This window comes from Sapajus apella, unplaced genomic scaffold, assembly GCF_009761245.1.
Source record: "Sapajus apella isolate SASKATOON/1434 unplaced genomic scaffold, GSC_monkey_1.0 scaffold84, whole genome shotgun sequence".
Taxonomy (NCBI): domain Eukaryota; kingdom Metazoa; phylum Chordata; class Mammalia; order Primates; family Cebidae; genus Sapajus; species Sapajus apella.
In genome coordinates, this window is record NW_022437024.1 from 1,442,840 (window position 1) to 1,468,197 (window position 25,358).

At 45.2% G+C, this 25,358-nt stretch overlaps 1 protein-coding gene and 1 pseudogene across 2 annotated transcripts in view; one reads left to right on the forward strand and one right to left on the reverse strand.

The window, feature by feature from the left end:
• The window catches only part of HEBP1 (heme binding protein 1), a 28,116-nt gene extending 14,782 nt beyond the window's left edge, over positions 1 to 13,334 (reverse strand). Inside the window, exons 1-3 of the mRNA XM_032253685.1 lie at positions 13,271 to 13,334; positions 13,107 to 13,235; positions 1,744 to 1,882 (exon numbers count right to left, since the gene is read on the reverse strand). Of these exons, the coding sequence (XP_032109576.1) occupies positions 1,744 to 1,882; positions 13,107 to 13,184 (217 nt within the window). The 5' untranslated portion in view covers positions 13,185 to 13,235; positions 13,271 to 13,334. The remainder of the gene's footprint in view (positions 1 to 1,743; positions 1,883 to 13,106; positions 13,236 to 13,270) is intronic.
• Positions 13,335 to 13,509: 175 nt separating this feature from the next.
• Positions 13,510 to 16,553, forward strand: LOC116533810 (annotated as a pseudogene). Its single transcript, XR_004261455.1, has one exon. The product of XR_004261455.1 is annotated as a 5-hydroxytryptamine receptor 7 pseudogene (transcript).
• The last annotated feature ends 8,805 nt before the right edge of the window (positions 16,554 to 25,358 follow it).

The window sequence follows — 25,358 nt, forward strand, 5'->3', positions numbered from 1 at the left end:
AAAAAAAAAAAAAAAAAAAAAAAAAGCCCTAAAAATAGATATTCAAAAGACAACATTGATTGCATTGAATGGGAGAATTAGGGAATACTGTTTTGTTATTTTCAAGGTTTTCTTTAGTGAGCTTTATAATTCTTATACATATTTTCATCTTAAAAAATGTTAAGACAGTGTTAAGAAGGAAAAGATTTCTTCCTGACCTCTTACAGGTTAACATATCTTCCAAAGCCTTATTACTTTGGTCCCAGTAAATGTTTAAATTTTTTTTGAAAGCAAGTTTATTAAGAAAGTAAAGGAATAAAAGAATGGCTACTCCATAGACAGAGCAGCTCCTTTTAAATGTTATTAAGGCTAAGAAATGTTTCTGTCTCTCTATCAGCTTGAGAAACATCTTAAATATTAAACACGACATCTCTTTTTTCCCCCTTGCTTTCTGACCCATTTTTGTTTTGCAGTGATTACGAAGAGCTGCCCAAATTGGAGAGCTAATGAGTCAAACACATTTTTTTTTTCTTTTTCTTTTTTTTACACACCACGACCAGGCTGGGCACCAGTGGCAAGAGGGACTCAGAGAAAGGACTTGAGGCCACGGTTGCACAGGGTCCCTTTGTAGGGGACACCTCCTGAGGGTCGGGATGGGGGTAAGGGCGTGAAGGTGGGGCTTGGGAGCCAGGCAGAGACAGGTTCAAATTCCAGCTGGCTGTACTGGGACAAAGCACATGACTCTCTGTGTCTCAGTTTCCTCATCTGTAAAGGGAAGGTGATTTTAACTCATGATGTTATAGCAAAGGTGGGGTGAGCTGGTGGGGTCAGGCAGGCCCAAAACACATTTTAAAATATGGTTTATATCTAACAGGTACACCTTTCATGAGACTTCAGGCTTATCGTTTTAAAAGTAGAGAGGTGACCAGCCTGAACTGCCAAGTTTTTTTTTTTCTTTGAGGCAGAGTCTCACTCTGTCACCAGGTGCCAGGCTGGAGTACAGTGGCACGATCTTGGCTCACTGCAACCTCTGCCTCCCGGGTTCAAGCAATCCTCCTGCCTGAGCCTCCTGAGTAGCTGGGATTACAGGCATGTGCTACCATGCCGGCTAATTTTGTACTTTTAGTAAAGACGGGGTTTCTCCATGTTGGTGAAGCTGGTCTTGAACTCCCGACCTCAGGTGATCTGCCTGCCCACCTCGGCCTCCCAAAGTGTTGGGATTACAGGCGTGAGCCACCACGTCTGGCCTGAACTGCCGAGTTTTTAAGAGTAGGATGGCCTAAGAATTCTCAGACCCTTCATTTGCCAGACAGGGTCTGGAACCTCATTGCTCACTGAACCTCAGGGCCCAGCAGAATCTGAGCTACCAGGAAGCTGACTCCGGGGATCTCTAGCCTGATACTGGCCTTGCCTTGTGCTGTGGCTTGACTTACAGTGGGCACACGTCACCTAGTCAACCAATCCAAAGACATAATAAGCACTGCAGGGTTAAAAAAAAAAAAATAGAGCATATGGTCCCACACCTGGGAGTGAAGCAGGAACTTGGAGATATTGAGCAGGGATGCCTTCAAGTGAGGGACAGGCTGGGGGTTTCCTCAGAATCCTGTAATAAACCCCTTGTTTACGCAGTGCAGGAGGTTCATGGGCCACTGAAACAGGTGCTGCAGGTGCCTTGTAGCCCCTCACTTGTGTTTACCCTTGATGAAGTGAGATCTTGCAAAGCTGGCCCCTGAGACCAGAGCCACTTCCTGCAGGGGTACTCACCCTTGTCATTGGTGCCTCCCGCGTACTTTGCAACCTTGGGCATTGCTTCCCGTAGAGCCTCATCCACAGGCTTATCTGTCACTTCTACTGTGGCAAACTTGCCTCCTTCACAGGCCCTTTCTTCATAGGAGACTTCTTCCTAGAGAGAGAGAAGGCACAGTGTTTAAGAGGTATGAAGTAGCAACTTGTGATGTCTCCAGAAGCAGTAACTGTCCAGCTACGGGAGGTACGGGGGCTAAGAAACTTTCCTTGGTGCATCCGGCCACATAGTAGAAGGGACAGGCCTGAGTATAAAGAGCCATGAGAAATAGATTCCGGGATTCCTGTAGAGACAACATCCAAAGCAGGAAATTCTTATACTCGATATTCTTGGGGAGATAAGAGAAGATATTGCATCCTGAAATGCCAGAATGCTACAAAAACGGAACATTCAGAGACTGAAAGACTTCTCGGAAATCAAAAATCTGATAACAGAGAAGAAAAATTCAGTAAAAAGGTTGGAAGATAAAGTTAAACAAATAGGAGATCCAGAAAAAAAAAAAAAAAAAAAAGAAGAAAAGAAAAACCTAGATGGGAGGAAACAAAAAATATGACGACAATCCAATGAAACTGTGAAGCCCTCAAGATTAGGCTCATTCTAGTAGGAGGGCTGCAATTCAAGAAGAATCAGAGTTCAGTTGTCCCTTGGCATCCTTGGCATCCAGGGCCTCTATGGACACCAAAATCCACGGATGCTCAAGTCCCTGATATAAAATGGTGTAGTATTTTGCATACAATGCCCACACATCCTCCTATACACTTTAAATTATCTCTACATTACTTATAATAATACAAGGTAAATGACAAGCAAATAGTTGCTATTCAAAATTTTATTTATTTATTTATTTTAGAGACAGCCTGTCACCCAGGCTGGTATGCAGTGGTACGATCGTGACTCACTAGCCTTGACCTCCTGCGCTCAAGTGATCCTCCTACTTTGGCCTCCCGAGTAAGTGGAACCACAGGTGCACACCACCATGCCCTGCTAATTAAAACGTTTTTTTTTTTTTTTTTTTTTGGTAGAGTTGCCCTATGTTGCCCAGGCTGGTTTCAAGCCTCTGGGCTCAAGCAGTCCTCCTGTCTTGGCCTCCCAGTGTTGGGATTTTAGGCATGAGTCACAATTAAAACTGCCTTAGTTTGCAAAATTATAACTGAGGAAATTATGACAGTGAAAGAAATCAGACCTAACCTACTCTATCTTGCTTCTAACCCTTCAGCTGTCCTTGTGGATTTCTGGGCACAGGCCAAACTAACTTTGGGAAGGAATTCAGTTCATGGTTTGACTGAAACAAAACTGATGACAGCCCTTTCCTAATAAGACCCCCTTCTTGCCCGAGGTTCAGTTTGCCTTTGCAGGACTAACAAATTAGCTAAGGATTAGAAATTACAAATTAGGGGTCATGAAGCCTCTGGCTCCAAGAGTCTGAACCTCCTCAAATTGCTCCTGGGGATAACATCACTGTTGTAAATCCCAAGATCAGTGCTTGCGATATTTTGCAGACCCTGCACTCAGTGGATCAGCTGACATCACCCAGACCAGTAATCTGAAACAACCAGTTCTGCCTTTGCACTGAGTGACAGAAGACAGCAAGAAAACCTAACTTCAACCGTCCCATGATTTCATCTCCAACCTGACCAGTCAGCACTCCCCACTTCCCAAGTCCCTACCCGCCAAATTATCCTTAAAAACTCTAATCCCCGAATACTCAAGGAGACTGATTTGAGTAATAATAAAACTCTGGTCTCTGCACAGCCAGCTCTGTGTGAATTATTCTTTCTCCATCGCAATTCCCTGTCTTGATAAATTGGTTCTTTCTACGCAGCGGGCAAGGTGAACCCACTGGGCCTCTATTGTTGATTTATATATTTTTTATTGCTGTATTGCTATTATTATGTTTTGAATATTTTCCATCCATGGTTGGTTGAATCTGTGGATCCAGAATCCATAGACAGGAAGGGCTAACTGCAGTTCTGGTCACACTGCGCTCCCAGACACATTATATACTCTCCCTAACTCTTATCTCTCTACCTAACATGCTTAATGCTCAGCTCTGCTGTCTCTTTTCACACAAATCCTTTGTTCATCTCTGCATCACCACTTTCTGCACTGAGTCCCTGTCCTTGTACTACCCCTTTCCTGGTGTTGAGACCCAGTATGGACCCCTGCAGCTTTCCTTCAGCACACCTGCTGCTCCTTGCCACGTGATCGCTCATATAATTTAATTTTATATTCCTGGATATACTGAAAGGCAGTGTTCTTCAAACTTTAAAAAAAAAAACCACAATCCATAAGAAGGAAAGCATTTTTTACCGCCTGCTTAGTTAAAGTTTCACAAAGCAATGCTTTATCCTTATGGATGGGATGCATCCTGGTTCTTTTTTGTTGTTGCTCCTTCCCCTATCCTGCTTTCTTTTCTTCTGCTGTACTGGAGTGAATTTTATTCTATCCCATCAGAAGAAGAAAAGTTGGTCTATGTTCATCTTACTGTCTAGTTATGAAAGATTATTATAGTTTTAACAATCTGCAATAAAGGCAGAAACTATACTGCAGAGCTTTGCATGTTAGAAGTGCAACAGATATTTGATTAAGGTTCTGTCTCTCCTAACAATGATTATGAAAAACAGACACATGGTTGGGAACCTGGCTGCCCTAGACTGGTCAAATAGATGTTCATATAATATCCCAGACTGAAGATTCTCATCTAGGTAAGAGGGTGTGACTCCCAAAGGAACAGAAGGTGCCTCTGGAGGAGGGCAGGACTGTAGGGCTGTAAGTGGCAAGTGTACTCTGAATGAGCATATTTAATATTTCTTTTTGTTGTTGTTTTTTGAGACAGAGTCTCGCTCTATCACCTAGGCTGGAGTGCAGTGGTGTGGTCTCTGCTTACTGTAACCTTCGCCTCTCAGGTTCAAGCGATTCTCCTGCCTCGGCCTCCCAAGTAGCTAAGATTATATAGGCACACACCACCATTCCTGGCTAATTTTTGTATTTTCAGTAGAGATGGGGTTTTGCCATGTTAGACAGACTGCTCTCGAACTCCTGACCTCAGGTGTTCTGCCCATGTCAGCCTCCCAAAGTGCTGGGATTACAGGTGTGAGCCACCATGCCCAGCTTTAATACTGTAATTTTAACCCAGAGTGCCAAGTTTGTGCTTAAACCCCCTTCACATGGGGAAGAGGAAATTGCGCCAGACCAGCAATCATGAGGCAGCAAGTCAGCCTTGACTTTGGGGCACTGTGATTACTCATTCTGGTGAATCTGACATTTCCAAAGAGCCTTCAGTAGCAAACTGTTAAGTAAACTTAAGGTGTTTTGCTCTTTCTGTTGCATCAGAGAATTCCAGAACTCCCCTTTCATTTGAGAGCGTACCTACTCTTGACACTTGTAATGATTTAAATTCCAGAAACACTATCCTGTGAATCACAGAAGTTCAGAACTTAAAATGGTTTTAAAGTTTACCTAAGCTAACTAATTTTATCAAGGAGAAAATGAAGAACCAGAGAGACTGAGTTGCTCAAAGCGATGTGACTATTGAATGGTGAAACTGAAATAAAAATTCCAGTTCCCAAACTCCAGTTTACTCCAGTCTAATGCTTGTTGCAAGGTTCTCTATAGCTATGGGGGGTGAAGTGAGCATTTAAACCTCTCTCCTCCCCCTCCCCCTCCCTCTCCCCCTCTCCCTCTCCTCCTCTTCTCTCTCTCTCTTTTTTTTTTTTTTTTTTGAGACAGTCTCACTGTTGCTCAGGCTGGAGTGCAGTGGGCACAATCTTGGTTCACTGTAGCCTCAACCTCCTGGGCTCACATGATCCTCCCACCTCATCCTCCTGAGTTGCTGAGACTATAGGTGTGTGCCACCATGCCCAGCTAATATTTTTGTATTTCTTTTTCTGTCTTCTTTTGTAGAGACAGGGTTTCTTCCATGTTGCCCAAGCTGGTCTCAAACTCCTGAGCAATCCAATCCACCTACGTCAGCCTCCCAAAGTGTCTTTGCTTTTTCAAAAACTTTTCCTCTCCCTCTCTCTTTCTCTTTCTCTCTCTCTTTCTCTCTCTCTCTCTCTGTCTCTCTCTCTCTTTCAGATGGGGTCTTGCACTGTTGCCCAGTCTGTAACCTCTCTCTTTAGCCACTATATTAGATACTTTGGGCAGACAGTGTATGCCCATGTCAAATTCAGAATAGAGGTATCAGAAGTCATTTTATGCAGTTACTTATTTTACAAATGGGAAAACCAATGACAAGCTCTCACTGGAGAAAGAGCTAACTGGCTCTCTCCTTTGGTCTCTTTTCTCCTTTTATTCATTTAGCCAACAATTACTGAGCATCTGTTCTGTGCTGAACATTGTTCCAGGTGATACAAGACAGAGATGAAAGATTTGGTTCCTGATATCAGGATCAGCATGGCCTAACAAGGGAAGATGCCGGGAAAACAGAAGGTTATCATCTGATAATATTTCTAGGGAGCAAGGCATGCCAGGGCAGTATGGGAACATTACTACTTAGGTTAGTTTGAGGGGCATGGGTGTATGTGGTAACATGTTTGGGAAGGTCAGGCTGACTTTGAGATGTTTACAGGCTACCCAACTGGACGTTCAGTCACTAATTCATTGATTCATGGAATAAACAATCAAAAACCTCTGCCAGGTGCTACAGATTTGGAGACTAATATGATAGGGATAATTAGGAGGGTGGTGAGGAGAATTACACAAATTATTGTATAATGCAGTAAATGCTCTGATCATTAAGGGAGGGGATTCCAGGTAATGAGCACCACAGGAGTAAATGAGGAGAAGTCAAGAACAGTATGATGATGGTGAGTACAAAGAGTACAGATAGTTGTGGCTGGAGCAAAGACTGTCAAGCAGGGCATACAAAGGTATTCTGGCAGGGGCCAGATCCCAGAAGAACTCAGAGGCTGTTGTGGGAGTTGGATTTTGTAACCATTAGTCCAGTGATGGTGATTTGATAGCAAGCCAGTTCATCTTCCCTAAATTAGTTCAACTGACACTTGTGACCTAAACATAGGATTTTGCAAGTGTGTCTGAATCTTCAGTGGAGGGCGTCTGCAACAGAAAAGAGATCTAGAAAATCGCTCAAGTGATCTGGGCTCTCGGCCTGTTCTCCAGGCGGCAAGTCCATAGCAAGGAAAGAAACACTGCCAAGAAGGGACTCCAGCTTGTCTCAGAGAGCCAAGTCCCTCATGATACACCTATCATTCTTTTCTTTGAGACAGAGTTTCGCTTTTGTTACCCAGGCTGGAGTGCAATGGTGCAATCTCGGCTCACCGCAACCTCCGCCTCCTGAGTTCAGGCAATTCTCCTGCCTCAGCCTCCTGAGTAGCTGGGATTATAGGCATGCGCCACCATGCCCAGCTAATTTTTTGTATTTTTAGTAGAGACGGGGTTTCACCATGTTGACCAGGATGGTCTCGATCTCTTGACCTCGTGATCCACCCGCCTTGGCCTCCCAAAGTGCTGGGATTACAAGCGTGAGCCACTGCGCCCAGCCACACCTATCATTCTTTAAGGCTTGACTCAACTCCGCCTCCTCCTCCTCCAGAGTGATCCTCCTTTCTATGAACCCCTAAAGTCAGATAACTCTAGAGCTGGAAGGGGTCTTATGTGTCCATCAGTTAATCTCCTCCTGATGTAGATGAGCAAACTGTCCATTGAGCAGTTGGACACACAGGTTTGGAGCTTAGCAGGGGACTGGCATAGAGGCGTAAATTTGGGAGTCATCAGTGTAAGGGGAGACCAGAGCTGTGAATGAGGTTGGCATTGTCCAGAGAGCATGTATAGGGCACTCTACACCAATGTAACTGTGTTAATTAATCGCCCGTGTAAAGGCATTCCTTCACCAAGTTCTTAACCTGCCTTTGGTGATACAGGCACCACTGAGCTTTTACCTACTTTGCCAGCCACACCCACAGCACCTGCTCTGCAGCTTTCTGCTCTTTCCTTTAATGCCATGGTCATTTCCACACCAGGGCCTTTGTGTCTGCTACTCCCTCTCCCTGGAGCATTCTCCTCCTGCCTTTGTCTGGTGTCCTCCCTATTCATCTAACAGGTTCCAACCTAAAGTTACTTCCTCAGAAAGGATCCTGACCTAAAACAGGTTCCCCCATGACATTCTTACCCACCCTTGTATTTTCATAACACAATACTTACTTTAATTATAATTAAATAATGTGTTAAGTTCCCACCTCCACCCATAAGTCCCACAGGGTCAGGACTGTTTCTCTTGTTTACCGCTGTATCTCTCTGTACCTGGATGTACCACATCTTGCATATTGTAGGCACTCTAGAAATATTTGTGAGAAAGGGGAGATGCAGAGTAAAACCTGTTTTTACTCTAATGACAATGAATACAATGGCCGAAATAGGTAGGCAGAGAGATGAGGACCTCGTCTAATAGGGTCTCATGGAGAAAAGCTGGGCCACAATATATTAAACCAGTTCTGGTGCAGGGATCACTTGTTTTCATAGCATCTGTATCCAAAACCACTCATTTGAAGCACTGGACCACTGTGAAAAGTCAGGCTTGAGAGATGGAATTGTAAAACTATTCTAGTTCTCCAGGGAGCTCTATTTAAATTTATTTAACTAGAATTCTGTATTGCTGTAGAGAATAAGGCAGCTAAGTTAACACAGTCTTGATTCTTAAAATTTAACATCTTTGGTGCATTTGCTTTTGACATGGAACACAATAGCCCTCCTTCACCCCATCTCCATTATCCTATGCTCCCAATCAGTTCCTAGATGGGGATTTTGGCCTATGGCTACAAAAACCAATTTTCAACATTCAGTGGGAACCTTGGTCAAGTTCAAGTCCCAGACAAAAGTCTAGCAAGAATGCCTCTGGCTATGGGATTTGCAACTCCGTTGAAAGGTCAGTTTTTTTCTTGCCACTTCATGTAGTAGGTATACATGCTAAGGATGGAAGCCTGCTTTCTCATTACAAGAATATACTCATCATAATAATTAACAGAGTATACTTTCTGTTTGTCTGTGTTATTTTAAATGCTTTACGTGGATTCATTCATTCAATTCCTCCTATAACCCTGTGAAGAAGTTAGTGCTTTAATCTTCATTTTCAGATGAAACTGGGGAACAAGAGTTTAAGTAACATGCCCAAACTGCAGTGGGTGAATGGTGGAGCCCGGACTCAAAGCCAGGCTATCACATCCTAACCTGTGTGCACAGGCCAGACGCAAATCCGATAAGGATGTCCGTTATTAATATCGGTACTACACTGAGCATCCAAAGGCACACCCAATCCATCACAGAGAGCTGTCTATCCTCCTCCATCCCTGAGCAATGAAGAAGGCATCTGATAAGGTCTGCAGCAGCACTGGCCTCCCTGCCAAGTACCTGGAATCAGTCCTGAACATCTGGTGAGCCTGAAGCCTATGCTATATGGGGAACATGGTATGCCATCCATTTGCCCAGGAGGGTGGCCAACAGTTTCTGACCCAGGCTGTTTCCAGGATAAAAGAGGTAATTTCAGGGACAGGCTCTCTTCAAAAATAATAATACCATTAAATTTGTATATTAAAAAAAAAGGTTTACAAGTATCTATGCATAATTAATTAATTTCACATTGGTATTGTTATTCTCATCTTAGAGTTGAGGAATGCAAAGGCTCACAGGGGATGTTAAGTAACTTATTCAAAATTTATTGTAAAATTAGGGGGAAGCTAACCATCACCATCTCCAACCGAGTACTAGTGTTGAACAATTTTATAAGTGGTTATCTCATTTGAACTTCAAAACAATCTATTAAGATATGAACTATTATTTTTTCTCACAATTAGCTTCAGAGGGGCTAAGTTGGCCTGTGACCACACAGCTAGAAAGAATGAAGCTGAGATGAGCACTAATATAATGCTATTACTATGTTTGTAGAGTATACTACTTTACAAAATGTTTTCACGGTTTTAAAGAATTTAATATTTCTTGGTCAGATGGTGAAAGAAAAAGTATTTAAAAATTAAAAAAAAAATTAATATTTGGCCGGGTGCGGTGGCTCACGCCTGTAATCCCAGCACTTTGGGAGGCCGAGGCCGGTGGGTCACGAGGTCAAGAGATCGAGACCATCCTGGTCAACACGGTGAAACCCCGTCTCTACTAAAACTACAAAAAATTAGCTGGGCATGGTGGCGCGTGCCTGTAATCCCAGCTACTCAGGAGGCTGAGGCAGGAGACTTGCCTGAACCCGGGAGGCGGAGGTCGTGGTGAGCCGAGATTGCGCCATTGCACTCCAGCCTGGGTAACAAGAACGAAACTCCGCCTCAAAAAAAAAAAAAAAATTAATATTTATAGTAACTCTGGAAATAGATGGAAAAGATATTTTTATACCCATTTTACAGCTGTTGAAACTAAGGTTCATTTGGGTTAAATGATTTGCTTTAGCTTGGTACCAGTATCCCATATGGCCCCATACTCCCATCAAACACTGAGGGAAGATGCTTATTAGGGACTTCTACTTATCCCAAAGACCCCAAATTAACAGCAGGTGACGTTGTATCAATAAGAGTCAAACAGGAAACAGAAACTACTAGTGTATTTAGAGCAGAGACATCTTGATGCAAGGAATTGGTTACACAGATAACAGAGGGGCTGAGATGCCAGCAGGGGACAGAGAGGCAACCTAGAGGTTAGTAAGCACCCTAGGAGAGATGGAGGGAGGCTTGCCTTTTACCTAAGTTCAGATACATAGATTACTGGATAGAAGCTAGAACCATGGTAGCCTGTGTAGTCAAAGCCAAAGCCACAGAGAAGCTCCTAGTAGGATAGAGATCTGACAGGGTGGAGAAGGAGGAGGAGAAATACTCTGCTTTCTTCCTTCTTCCTATCTGCCAGTAGTGCCTCTCACTGAGCCAACCTAGCTGGGAGCCAGCTGACATCTGGCCTGGGAAACAGAGGCTGAATGGGTCAGCCTCAACTCTACAGGGAGGCAGCAGAGCAGGGGATGGGTGAGGAAGGAATCTGAGGGCACAGGCCATGGACCAGCCCAGATCCTCCGCCTGCGTGGGCCATCATCACGAACCCAAAAAGACAAAGCGAGCCCCATTCCACGATAAAAAACAAGAACACGTGGATTCTTTGTGTTAGAACCACAGGAACCTTCATCAGGGCTGAGTGTTAGGAGAAAGGCTGTGGTTTTGGGTGGGGCAACTACTTGGTGGGGAGGCCAGTGATGCTGCAGACCTTAACAGGTGCCTTCTTCGCTGCCCAGGGAGGAGGACAGGCAGCTCTCTGTGTTGGCTTGGGTGAGTCTTTTGGATGCTGAGAGCAGGACCGATATTAATCACTGGCATCCTATTGGACTGGTGTCCAGCCTGTGCACAACTATGTTAGTTGCCCTACTCAAAACCACAGCCTCACTCCTAACACTCCCTATTCCTCACTCCCCTTCCCTGCTTGCTTTTCTTCACAGCACTGATCACCATCTGATCCATGACACATTTAATTTGTTCATTAGCCAATAAAACCTAAGTTCCATGAGGGCAAAGACTTCTGCTGGTTTTACTCTTTTATCCCCATTGCCTAGAAGAGTGCCTGGCACATAGCACTTGAAAAATATTTTTTGTTGAATTAATTTTAAATTGGGTGATTTCACATAAGAATTTGGATATATTGGTTTCCTTAAAAATTTGGCAACGCTGTTTCATACCACATCACTATATAGCAACAGGTGGCTGGAACTGCCCTTTATAGATGGGAACCTGAGCTCACTTCTAATTTGCCACAGTCTCCACCATGCCTTAAAGCCTAAAACAGCCAGCTTCACCCATTTCCATTACCTGCCTGGCTGCTGCAGGCATTCAAATGTGTGACCTCTGATTAGGGCTAAACTGTTCATTCTACATAGAGCTGGGGAAACAGAGATAAGAACAGGTGAAAGGTCTTTGGTTGCTCGAAGAGTTCAGATTAGAGTCTAATTGAGGGCTTTTGTGATATGAAGATCATTGCACTAGGTATCAGAACTTGGCCCCCAGGCAATGCAGTCCTTTCACAAATGAGGCATCGTATTGGGAGCTCTGTATACAGCTGCACTGTACAAACTACCTGTCCACCAGGAGATTATAATCTAGCAGCAGACTCCTTGTTTTCAGGGGTAGAGTTCAGTTAGCCCATGTTAGCACTGATATAAATTTGGGGGAAGACAGCAACTATGGCTTTTCTCACTCATTCTGTGTTCTAGGTACCCAACTCCAGCAGATATAATTGGCCAAAAGCAATGGTACAGCTCTGGGCCTTTGTGCATGCCCTTATCTGTTGCATGCACTGCTACACATCCCTGAGGCCCAGCTCAGGACACTCCACTGAAGGCCCCATCTTAGCTCCCCGGCAGAATTCACTGCCCCTGTGCTTCCTGCCTACATTTACATCTATTCTGCACAGATCTTGTTCTTTTACACAGTAGTCCCCCCTTATCCATAGCAGATACCTTCCAAGCCCTGAAGTGGATACCCAAAATGGTGGGCAGAACTGAACCCTGTATCTACTATGTTTTTTCCTGTACATGCATACCTAAGATAAAGTTTAACCTATAAGTTAGGCACAGTAAGAGATTAACAATTAATAATAAAATAAAGCAATTGTAACAATATGCCAGCATTGCTAGGCTTGCACTTTGGGGCCATTATTATGTAAAATTAGGGTTACTTGAACACAAGCACTGCAATACCGCCACAATCGATCTGATCACCACGCTAGCTACTAAGTAACTAAGGGCGGGTTACAGACATAGCAGGCTGACCCTTGGACAAAAGGGCATTCTGGTCCCAGGGATCAAGATTTCATCCTGCTATGCAGAATGGCCGGAAACTTAAAACTTAGGACTTCTGTTTTTCTGGAATTTTCCATTTAATAGTTATGGACAACAGCTGACCGCGGGTAACTGAAACCGCGGATAAGGGGTGCTACTGTACTCAGTTCTCTAGTACTTTGGAGCTTCTTGCGACGCTCATTTCTGCAAGCGAATGTCTCTCAACAAATAATACTGTTCAGAATGTTTGGAATATTTAAACGAAAGAATGCATTCAACAGCAGTGCCCAACTCGCCAAGTTGGGATTCTCCCCTTGGATCAATCTCTCCTCTTTAGCCTGCTCCTCCCACCACCGGCTGCAGGGGCACCACTCACTTCTCTCCTTCCCAGTCCTAGTGCTGGGCGTCGGAGGGCCGCACTCGCGACAGACACCAGAACGCACCTTCGATAGCACATTCCTGCCCCAACTGCCCCTCAGCACCCGCTGCAGCCCCGATGAGGGTGGGGGTGGGACGCAGCCACCCTTCAGGTCCTTGGCAACCCTACGGGCCTACCTTGTCCCCTTTGCTTAGGACCTGCCAAGGCCACGTCTCTACGCTTCCGAACAGCGAGTTCTTGATCATGCCCAACATGTTGTAGCCGAGACTCTCCCGACGCACGGGAGGACGTGAGGTGGCGGGTCGATGGAGCACCACTGGGGGCCACTACAGGGGGTAGGGTGGCAGGGCCGCAGGGCGGTGAGCAATGAAGCGAGAGGCGGGCTAGAGGGAGGGGCCAGAGGGCGGGGCGGCCAGGGGGCCGGGCGGTGAGGCAGGTAGGCGGGACAGAGGCGAGTGGGGCGGAGAGGGAAGGCTGGGACGCGAGACGAGGGGGTGGGGCGGCGAGACGAGGGGGCGGTGAGAGGGCGGGCCAGCGATGAGAAGGGCGGGGATAGAGGGCGGGGCAGCAGGGCCGCAGAGCCACAAGGTGAGAGGGCAGGGCAGGGCGGCCAAGCAAGGGGTGGGCGCGGCGTGGCGAGCCGCAGGGTCGTGCTCCGGCTCTTCTCAGGCGTTCTGCGGCTGTCTTGGGAGGGAACCGGGCAGCGGGCCCCAGGCCATCCCCCTCCGCCGAGCTCTTCTCTTATTCCGAGTCTAACCTATCCGCTGAGGCCCTGGAAAGCAATTCTCGCGTGGACTGGCTTTAGGCAGCGGGGGGGTGGGGGAGGAACTTCCTGCCATGCTCCCTCAACCCTCCCTCGGCCGGTCCGCCGCTGCGTCCTCTCTCATGTGCCTGAGCTCCAACCTCCGAGCCCTGGGTTCCTCACGCTTCTCCAGGCCCCCACCCGAAGGTCCGATCCCGCTGGTACAGCGGCCACCGGGCTCCCTGTCTCGGTAGCCGTCCCTCTACCCCCGCCCCATGACCCCTTCTAGACGACTGAAAGAGCATCCGAACCACTTTCCTGCTGCCACTCTTTCCCACCATCCTCTAAATCACAGCTTCCTGGTGCCTCTGTAAGCATGGCTTTGCTCGTTCACTCCTATTCAAAAATCTTCTCACCAAATTTCTCACCATTTACTGAGTTGAGTGCCTGCTTTCTGTCAATTCTTTTACAAATATATCTGTAGTCCGCACACCACCGACAAATTTGTTGGAGCCATTTAAAAAGGAGGAAACCGAAACGAAACTTCTGCCGCTGCCTGAGCCTCCATTGCTCCGAGCCGCGCGGCTGCCGGCCGAGCTCCGCCGGAGAGCCCACGAGCCCGAACGTCCCGGGCGTTCGTCGGGGGTGGAGGCGCCTCCCGCATGGAGTCCCCACGCGGCCTTGCTCCAGCGTTTCATTCAGAGGCCTCGGGGCGGGGAAGGGCGGGGCCCCGAGGCTGAGTCGGGCGCCCCCCAGCGGCCGGCGCTGGCCTCAGGCTGGGCCGCGGAGCGGAACTGGTGAGGTGAAGCCCGGGACCTACAGCCCGGGGCAGCGGCACTCGGCTGTGCGTGATGGATGTTAAGAGCAGCGGCCACCCGGACCTCTACGGGCGCCTCGGCTCTTTCCTCCTGCTAGAGGTGGGGTGCGGGCTGCCCGACCTGAGCCCTGATGCCGCACCTGCTGAGCCGGGTCCCCGAGGTGACTGCCAGCCTGGCGCCCACCTGGGACGCGCTCTCGGACAATGCCTCCGGCCGCAGGGAGCAGATCAGCTAGGCAGAGCCGAGAGAGTTGTGATCGGCTTCGTCTTGACGCCCATCTCCCTGCTGACGATTGCGGGCAACTGCCTGGCGGTATCTTCATGTGCTCCGCCAGCCCTCCAACTACCTAATCCTGTTCCTGGCGCTGGCCAACCTCGTATGGCCGTTGCGGTCATGCCCTTCATCAGCTTCACCGACCTCATCAGGGGCAAGTGGATCTTTGGACACCTTTTCCGTAACGTCTTTATCTCCATAGATGTCCTGTGCTGCACGGCCTGGATCTTGACCCCGTGCATGATCAGCATCAACAGGTACCTTGGGGTCAGGAGGCCCCTAACGTACCGTATGAGGCAGAATGGGAAATGCATGGCGAAGATGATTCTTTCTGTCTGCCTTCTCTCTGCCTCCGTCACTTTACCCCACAGTTTGGTTGGGCTCAGAATGTAAATGATGATAAGGTGTGCTTGGTCAGTCAGGACTTTGGCTACACGATTTTCTCCACCGCAGTGGCATATTATATCCTCATGTCTGTCATGCTTTTCATGTGCTACCAGATTTACAAGGAAAAGCACAGCCTAACACAGGTTCCCTGGCTTCCCTCGAGTGGAGCCAGACAGCAGTAGTCACCCTGAATGGCACAGTGAAGTTCCAGAATGAGGTGAAAGAGTGTGGAAAATATCTCCATCTTTAAGCAGGAACGGAAAGCAGCAACTACTCTGGGGATCATCGTTGGGGCCTTCACCATGTGCTGGCTGCCCTTTTTCCTCCTTTGATAGCCAGACCCTTCGTCTGTGGCACTGCATGCCACTGTGGGTGGAGAGGATAGTTCCATGGCTGGGCTATGCAAACTCTCATGAACCCTTTTATATATGCCTTCTTCAACCTGAGGACTACCTATGGCACCTGCTCCGTGCCAGTACCAGAATATCAACCAGGCACTCTCAGCTGCAGGCATGCATTAAGCCCCGAAGCTTGCTGAGAGGCTGGAGACCTACCTTTGTCCTGCAAAACTCTGACTAAATAAAAGGTCATGATTCATGACTGAAAGTGGAATAATGGAGACGAAATAAAGCAAAATAGAGGTGGAAACAGAAGAAAGTCATTTGCCAAGACTGCAGAATGGAATGCGGCTTCTGTCCTTTCTTGGGGTGGGTAAAACATGACAAACAGGGTGATTCAATTTACAAAATGTCTTACGAGAGAGATGGTGACCTCTCCTTTTTTCTGTGGATCAGTGCTATTGTGTGTTCTCAGTTTAAGATAGCAGATCATCTCAGCAGTAAGCACACCAACAGAACTGAGTTCCAGAAAGGCAGCAGTTTCAGGTTCTTTGGACATGTCTAAATCCATGCAAGTGGGAGAAGGTTCCAATGCACACTTCCTATGCTACCGAGTCTAGGTGTCATGGTGAATATTCAGGAATCATTCATGGACAGAATGTATTTTGTTGTATGACAGGAGGATTTTCCAAGCAAACTATGATAAGCACAGTGTGAGCAAAGGAGACACAGTAGATGAGAAAAGAAGAGTACCTATATCTACAAGGGGGAAACTGAATACAGTCCTTCATTTGATAAGACAGAACTGAAAGAGAGTATTATTTTTCTACAATAAAGCAAGCTGTCCTCCAAGGATAAAGTAGAATTTCGATGTGGATTATGGACTCCTTCCAACTCCTATTGACGTTGCTTCTTACCAGACATGTGGAAGAACTGCCTTTCTTGAAAGGGGAGGAAGACACTGTCCTTTGAGTCAAAGCTTGTACAATTTCCTGAACTGGAGATTTGCTAATGTGACCCTGTATACTTATATTAATAATGTAAGTGATTATTTATGGTCAGATACATATTGTTAAACTCGAAAATGTTTTATTACATTACATCGAATAAAGTCTAATTGTAGCTGAAAAAATAAAAAATAATAAAAAGGAGGAAACTCAGGCTTAAAATAATTCAGGAACTTTCCCAGGCAACAACCAATGTACGGCTTGGTGAGGATTTGAACTCACATCTGTGGTGTCAATGTCCGTAATGCTTTGTACTCTGTCACCCTGGCTTTTCTGATCTATATCTACATCTACATATGGTACTGCTTTCCAAATACTATGTGAATGTTCAGCTTCCCCCTTGGACTCACTTCTTGAAATTGCCTTCTCTGAAAGTGTCCCTCAAACACTGTGTCCATGAACACTGTGTTGTCCTTCTGTTTGAACTCTCTTCATGAGGATTATTTTTTCTTTTTTGATACAGGATCTCATTCTGTCATCCAGGCTGGAGTACAGTGGCACGATCTTGGCTCACTGCACCTTCAAACTCCCTGGCTAAAGTGATCCTCCCACCTTAGCCTCCCGAGTAGCTGGGACTGCAGACGCACACCTAATTTTTGTATTTTTTTGTAGAGACAAAGTTTCTTCATGTTGTCCAGGCTGGTCTCAAACTCCTGGGCTCAAGCAATTTGTCTGCCTTGGCCTGCCAAAGTGCTGGGATTACAGGTGTGAGCCACCATGCCCGGCCTATTTTTCTTTTTCTGAGAGAGTATCTTGTTCTGTTGCCCAGGCTGTGGTGCAGTGGTGCGATCATAGCTTACTGCAGCATAGAATTCCGGGGTCCAGTGATCCAGCCATTTCAGCCTCCCGAATACCTGGGATTACAGGTGCGCAGCACTACTGCCAGCAAATTTTTAGTATTTTTTGCAGAGAAGGGAATCTCACTATGTTGCCCAGCCTGGTCTCAAACTCCTGCCTCAATTGATCCTCCTGTGTCGGCTTCTGAAAGTGCTTAGATTAAGCCAAACTGCCTGGTCTTTATTAGGATTCTTTATGCCTTTTTTTATTTTTTTAACCCATTGGTTGCATTGTCATTTGAAGTTGTTAACCTAATTGTCAAACTAATTTGTGGCAGCTGCCCTGAGGGACTGCCTGCTGTGCTTTCATCCTAAGGAAGGAGAAGTTGAGCTGGAGCCAGGTAGTGCCAATCAATAATAGTGGTACTGTTGACCTCTAGCTTTGTGGTAGAAGATAATAACTTTATTAACTCCAGACAAAAAAGATTTGCCCTTTGACAAATATTTGTTCACTGCTATAAAACAAATTGCCATTTAATTATTTCATAGTTCCTTGACTCTAAGATGCTATTGATTGTGAGAGGCCTTCTTATTTTATGTGCCACCAAGAAAACAAATGCTGCTAAGCAAACTGTGACATTCAATTGATTTTAAATGCATCCAGAGACAATAAAATGTGAAATAGCATGCAGCTTGCAATTCATAAGAGATTCTTAGGTTGCTTTGTAAGGCGTCTCTGAGTATTTTTGTCTGCTCACAACCATGCCTCCTTTATAACAAGCTAATCTTTTAAAAGGAAAGATCTATTTTTCTTTAGTATTTCCCTCACTAGCCACACTCAGAGGTTGCTCAATAAGTGTGAAATGATTAAAAAAATTCTTGATATTACATCTAGTCAATTAGCTACTAAAATAGATACAGAGCAATGAGCTCTATTAGTATGGTCAAGTAGCAAAAATATTTGGGAATCATAAAACATCAGGTGAAAAGATCTGAATTCCAATCTGTCTCTGTCCTACTAGTGTAATGAGCATTTCTTCTGCAAATTTCCTAACCTCTGAAGAACGCACTTTCTTTCTTTTCTTAAATTTAGAGACAGGGTCTTGCTATGTTGCCCAGGTTGGTCTCAAACTCCTAGGCTCAAGTGATCTTCACACCTCAGCCTCCCAAAGTGCTGGGATTACAGGCGTGAGCCATTGCAACTGGCCTCAGAACTCACTGTCAACATCTGCGAAGCTGTGGTAATAATGCCAGCTCATAGTGCTGTCGGGAGGATTAAAGGAGCCCAGGCAATAAAAAGCACTGTGTACACTGTTGAGGGCTAGATGCCCCACACCCATGGTCAAGTTTGTTTTGCTACCAGGAGCTGAACATTGCTGCTTCAAGAGTATATGGGAAGCATCATTTTAGAGTCCAGATCATTTGATGTCTTGTTTTTTTGTTTTTAAGAATGAAATCTTGCTCTGTCTCCCAGGCTAGAGTGTAATGGCATGATCTTGGCTCACTGCAACCTCCACCTCCTGGATTCAAATGATTCTCCTGCTTCAGCCTCCCGAGTAGCTAGGACTACAGACGTGTGCAGCCACACCCAGCTAATTTTTGTATTTTTAGTAGAGATAAGGTTTCACCATGTCGGCCAGGCTAGTCTCGAACTCCTAACCTCAAGCATTTTGTCTGCCCTGGCCTCTCAAAGTGCTGGGATTACAGGCATGAGCCACTATGCCTGGCTATTTGGTGTCTTTCTTTATCTGAAGAATTCAATATGCTGTGAAACATTTTCCTTTGCAATTTATTATGTATTATGATTGAATACATTGAGTGCGTGTAAACCGAAAGACAAATTCAAGTCCCTCAAACGACTGAATGGACCCCTCATCTCAACCAAGGGGATTCTAAAGAAAACGGGAAAACTAGTTCAGGTCATGACGGGAAGTGGGGATCCAATCATGCCTCATTACACTCTCCTCCTTTTGGAATTCAGGCACAACCGACCAGCATTAACATTAAATCTTAAGGCTGAAAAAGCAGACTCTTTGTAGCAATAAGACATCAAATTCTAACCCTGTATAGCCTTATAAGACATATAGCAGCTCTGAAAGAAATCAAAATATTTTAGAAGTCAGGTGCAGTGGTTCACACCTGTAATCCCAGCACTTTGGGAGGCCAAGGCAGGCGGATTACCTGAGGTTGGGAGTTCAAGACCAGCCTGGCCAACATGGCGAAACCCTATCTCTACTGAAAATACAAAAATTAGCCTGGTGTGGTGGCTTATTCCTGTAATCGCAGCTAATTGGGAGGCTGAGGCACAATAATTTCTTGAACCCAAGAGGCAGAGGTTGCAGGGAGCCGAGATTGCATCACTGCACTCCAGCCTGGGCAACAGAGTGAGACTCTGTCTCAAAAAAAAAAAACTCCGCAAGAAACAGAAAACAAAACAAAAAAACCCCACATGTGAATAAGAACATGCGTGGGTAGACATATCTTGCATCATAAGAGGAGAGAGGGAGGAAAAGATGGATGTCTGGCTATGTGCTTTTGGAGGTTGGAGGTGGCAAGTTGTAGGAGCTCCTGTCAGAAGGCTTTCATTTTCTCTGTGAAATAGATTATGAATGATGGAACAGGAAGCAGGAGAGAACAGCTTCCACCATGTTTCCCTATAGGAAAGACATCGGCAAATCAAATAATATTTGGCAATAAGGCATCGGGACACAGTTGCTTATAATACTAAGTAGGCTGGAATTTACTCTCAAGGTAATGAGGATCTATTCCATTAAGATTTTTACATAGAGTGGCTAATTAGTGTCCCTGCCTCAGTTTAGCAGTAGTATTTTCTGGTGCATCTGAGACTCTTCTGAGTCCTGGCCCAAAAGTATGAGGCTCACGGAGAGGGGACCATTTCCTCCTCACTACCCCTTCTTCCCTTGTGCAGTCTGCACAAAGACTGCCTTCCAGTAAGCTTTTGAAATTTTTGCATTCCTATATTTCATTTTTAAGTGATATACAAAATTGTATATATTTATCATGTATAACATGATGTTTTGAAGTTTATACACATTGTGGATGACTAAATCTAGCTACTTAATGTATGCATTCCCTCATAGTTAACATTTGTGTGGTAAGAAAGTTTCATATCCACTCTTTTAGCAGTTTTCTTTTCTTTAAAATAAGAGACGGGGTTTCACCATGTTGGTCAGTCTGGCCTCAAACTCCTGACGTCGTGATCTGCCCGCCTCAGCCTCCCAAAGTGCTGGGATTACAGGCATGAGCTGCTGTGCCTGGCTTTTTTAGCAGTTTTCAAGAATATTTTGTTATAACTATAGTGTCCATGTTGTAAAATAGATCTCTTGAACTTCTTTCTATCCAGTTATTTTATATCATTTAATGTGGGAAGTAGAAAAGTTCCTTTTTAAAGTTTCCTTTCTTGTTAAAAAATAAGTGTGCTGATAACTTTGTTAAGCCCTATCCTATGTAGCTGTTAGACATGCTGTGCTTATAGGCACATAGTACATTCTAACCAAGATATCTGTGCTGTATGTGCTCACAGGCATGTCCCAACTCTCCATTGTTTTTACCTGTTAAGAAAAGTTTTAAGTTATTAGCCATTCGGGTTTTAGTTTAGATTGTGAGGTCTGGCTCCAGCCAACGGAGATGAGACATAGCAGTAAGGATGACCCCAAATGTGTAAGGAATAAATTTGTGTATATTCCCTTTGTTCTTTGTACTCTCTTGGCAAGATGGCTAGTGAGAGTATCCTTCCTGCAGTCCAGGAAGTAAAAATTGTGCTGCTGAAAGATCCTTTGTCTCCGTGCTAATTTTTCTTTGTGGCAGCGAGCATCTGTTTTCAACATCCATTTCCAACACTTAACAAACATGACCCCAATACCCAACCCTCCCAACTGCCCAGCCCCTGCTAACCACCGTTCTATTCTCTACTTCAGTGAGATCAAGTTTTTTTGTTTTTTTTTTAGATCGAGTCTCGATCTGTCACCAGGCTGGAGTGCAGTGGCGCAATCTCGGCTCACTGCAACCTCCACTTCGAGGATTCAAGTGATTCTCCTGCCTCAGCCTCCCGAGTATCTGGAATTACAGGTGCACACCACCTGCCCAGCTAATTTTATATTTTGAGTAGAGACAGGGTTTCACCACGTTGGCCAGGGTGGCCTTGAACTCCTGACCTCAGGTGTTCTGCCCGTCTCGGCCTCCCAAAATGCTGAGGGTGAGCCACCACTCTTGGTCTGCCTTTAAAAATATTTTTTTAAATTTATTTTTATTTTTTATTATTTTTATTTTTATTTTTTATAAAGACGGGGTTTTACCATGTTGGTCAGGCTGGTCTTGAACTCCTGACCTCAGGTGACCCGCCCGCCTTGGCCTTCAAAGTGCTTGGATTACAGGCGTGAGTCACCGCGCCCGGCCTAAAAATTTTTTTTAAGTTAAAAAAAATGTTTTGAGACTGTCGCCCAGGTTGGAGTGTGCTGGCACAATCTTGGCTCACTGCAACCTCTGCTTCCTGGGTTCAAGTGATTTTCCTGCCTTAGCCACTTGAGTAGCTGGGATTACAGGCATGCGCCACCATGTCTGGCTAATTTTTGTATTTTGAGTAGAGACAGGGTTTCACCATGTTAGCCAGGCTGATCTTGAACTCCTGGCCTCAAGTGATCTGCCCACCTTGGCCTTCCAAAGTGCTGGGATTATAGGTGTGAGCCCCCGCATCTGGCCCATATTTTAAAAATGAGATTATTTGTTGTATTGCTATTGAGTTATTTGAGTTCTTCATACATTTTTTTGGCATTAATCTTTTATCAGATGTTTAGTTTGCAAGCATTTCCCCTCTTTTGTAGGCTGTCCCTTCACTCTGTTGTTTTCCCTGCAGAAGCTTTTTAGTTTGTTGTGATCCCATTTGTCTACTTTGGCCTTTGTTGACTGTGCTTCTGCCAGCATTTCTCATCCAGGACAGGGCTCCTCCCAGGGTGTCTGACTGGACATGCTCCCTGCTTCAGCGTTGGCCCACTGCTTGCCCACACGGTATGCTTTTTCTTCTGTCTCTCATCAGAACACAGGGTACCAGCGTATTTACTCACTAAGAAATTATTTCCTTTCACCTTTCCTTCTAAATTATAAAATGAAAAGTCATCTTCTTTAATGTTCAACAATTCTCAATTTCTGATTTGTTTAAATTTATAAACCATTTATAGATTTAAATTTACTGATTTAAATTTATTCACCACTGTTTATTTATTACCTACCCTGTTCCCAGCTAGACTCTAGGGTTCTAAACTGTAGCAATGAACAAGACAAAACAAAACAAAAAAACCCTATTTTACTGGCATTCACATTTCGGTGTGGGAGACAGGCAGTAAATAAACAGTCATAAATACATAATAGGTCAGATGGTGTGTGTTGAGGCCGGCGTATATCAGTGTGTGCCACTTTAGATAGGGTGGTGACTTTTCAACAGAGACCTTCCCAAAAACTGCAAGAATCACTGAGAAGATAGCTAGGGTGGAAGTTTTCCAGTCAGTGGGAAAAGCACGTACAAAGGCCCTGAGGTGGGAGAGTACCTGGCATGTTGAAAGCAAGGAGGCTGGTGTGGCTGGAGTTGACTCAGAAGGAAGAAGATTACAGGCATGGGCTCCACAACCAGGTTGCCATGGTTCAAACCCCTGCTTACAAGTCAAGTGACCTTGGGCAACTTATTTACTCTCTCTGTGCCTCAGGGTTCTCATCTGTAAAATGGGAATAATGATAATACATACCTCAGAGGCTTGTTATGAGGATGAATAATTGTGAAGCACTTAGAACATGGCCTGGCACATAGTAAGTGCTCTAAAAGTAAATCTTAACCTAAGAAAGGAGAAGAATGACTTATCAGATGGGGTGTGGGGCAGGTTTATTGTAAGGACTATGGGTTTATTCTGAGTAAGATGGGAAGCTATTGGAGGTTAAGAGGAATCCTGTTGCTGTTGTGTTGTTGAGGGTAGATTGTAGGGGTAAGGGCAGAGGCAGGGAGACCAGGTAGCCGGCTCTTGAGGTGATACAGGGGAGAAATGGTGGCTCAGACAAGGGCAGGAGCTGTAAAGAAGGTGAGAAGGGGTTGGGATCTGGATGTACTTGAAGGTATCCTTAATAGAATGAATATTGCGGGTGAAATCGGGTATGAGGCATTGAGGATGACTCTATGGTGTTTGGCCTGAGCAACTGGAAGAATGAAGAACCTTAAAAGTATGATATATAGACCTGGCGCAGTGGCTCATGCCTGTAATCCCAGCACTTTGGGAGTCTGAGGCAGGCAGATCACCTGAGGTCAGGAGTTCGAAACCAGCCTGACCAACATGGCAAAACCCTGTCTCTACTGAATATACAAAAATTAGCTGGGTATGGTGGTCGGCGCCTGTAATCTCAACTACTCGAGAGGCTGAGGCAGAAGAATTGCTTGAACCCAGGAGGCGAAGGTTGTAGTGAGCCGAGATGGTGCCATTGCACTCCAGCCTGGGCGACAGAGTAAGATTCCATCTCAAACAAACAAACAAACAAACAAACAAAAGTATGATATATAGGGCAGCAACAGTCAGTTACCTCTGTGGCCCTCCTTCAGGAATGGGGCACAGATGCATCTCTCCTGTACTCTTTGCCTCAGCTACTCAGCCCTTGGCTGCTCAAACATGAACACATGTATCTCCCCCAAACAACCCATAGGTTTTAGCTACAGCACAGTCCACTGTAAGGAAGTGGTCTGCAGAGATGACCTTGGCTCCCACACTGACAAGCCAATGCCTTGAGCCCTTTAGTTTCTGGTAGCCGCAGCTTCCTAAGCATGATCATTTCCCACCTGGTTTCTGTTTTACATTTGCATAACTAAGTAGTCCATTTGGATAGTTTTCCTAAACATAACTGTCTGTACCAAAAGGACACCCAAGACTTTACCTCTTACAAGACACACACACACACACACACACACACACACACACACACACACACACACGCACACACGTTTGCATGTTGAAGTGAATGTTTTACCAGTTTCTATCATTTCCCATAATGGTATTTAAACATTTTATAGTCAAATTTCACTGGAATTTCAGCTCCTTTCTGCCCCAGTAGTCATTGCAAAGAGCAAGTTCCTAAAGGCACTTAGTCTAGCAGAGCTTGGCCCTGAGGTAGTGACAAAAAAGGACTATTTTCCCCATTTTATAGCCTGCCTTCAAATTGACAGCTCTCCCAAGGCCCTGCTGGGACTGTGGCTATGGTAGTGTTTGGCAGCCCTGTCCAAGCGCTTGTCCTCACCCAGAATAGAGATTACAGAGTCTGGAGACCACAGCATTGTGGCTACCTGCAGCGGGAGGAGGACATGTGTGCACATGTGAGGGAAGTGGGGACCCAACAGCTCAACAAAAATGTATGAGCTCAATGTGCCAGGTGCTGGAAACAGAATAATGGCCTTCCTGTCTGCGTCCCAGGTGCTTCTCAGTCACACAATTTCACAATTGAGTTGTTAAGAATTTATGGTCCCCTGCTGTAGATTGAAAGAGACTTGCTACCAACCCAATTCATTGCATGGACCTCCTTTGGATTCTGATTCAAACAAACTAAAGTTAGAAAGATGTCTAAATAATGCAGGAAATAGAACCTAACGATTGTTATCTATTTTGCTGGGTATAAATTAATGCGTTTGTGTTTAATCCTTTTGATGAGGTGCAAGGTATTTATATTCTCTCGAAGTATCTCCTCATAAAGAGTAATGGCACAGCCAGGGTGGTGGCTGATGCCTGTAATCCCAGCACTTTGGGAAGCCAAGGTGGGTGGATCACCTGAGGTTGGTAGTTTGAGACCAGTGTGACCAACATGGAGAAACCCCATCTCTTAAAAAGTAAAAAAAATTAAAAAAAAAAAAAGAGTAATGACACAGTAGAGAAAGTGAACAATACCACCTACAAATAATCAAAATGATAAAAATTAACATCAGCAACAAGAGGCAATGTGGCTCTGTAGTGATACTATGAGGAAGACAGAAAATTGTTTGTGTGGCCTTCCAGCCAAAAATGTGAAGCTAACCTTACTTTAAGACATCAAAAAAAAAAAAAAAAAAA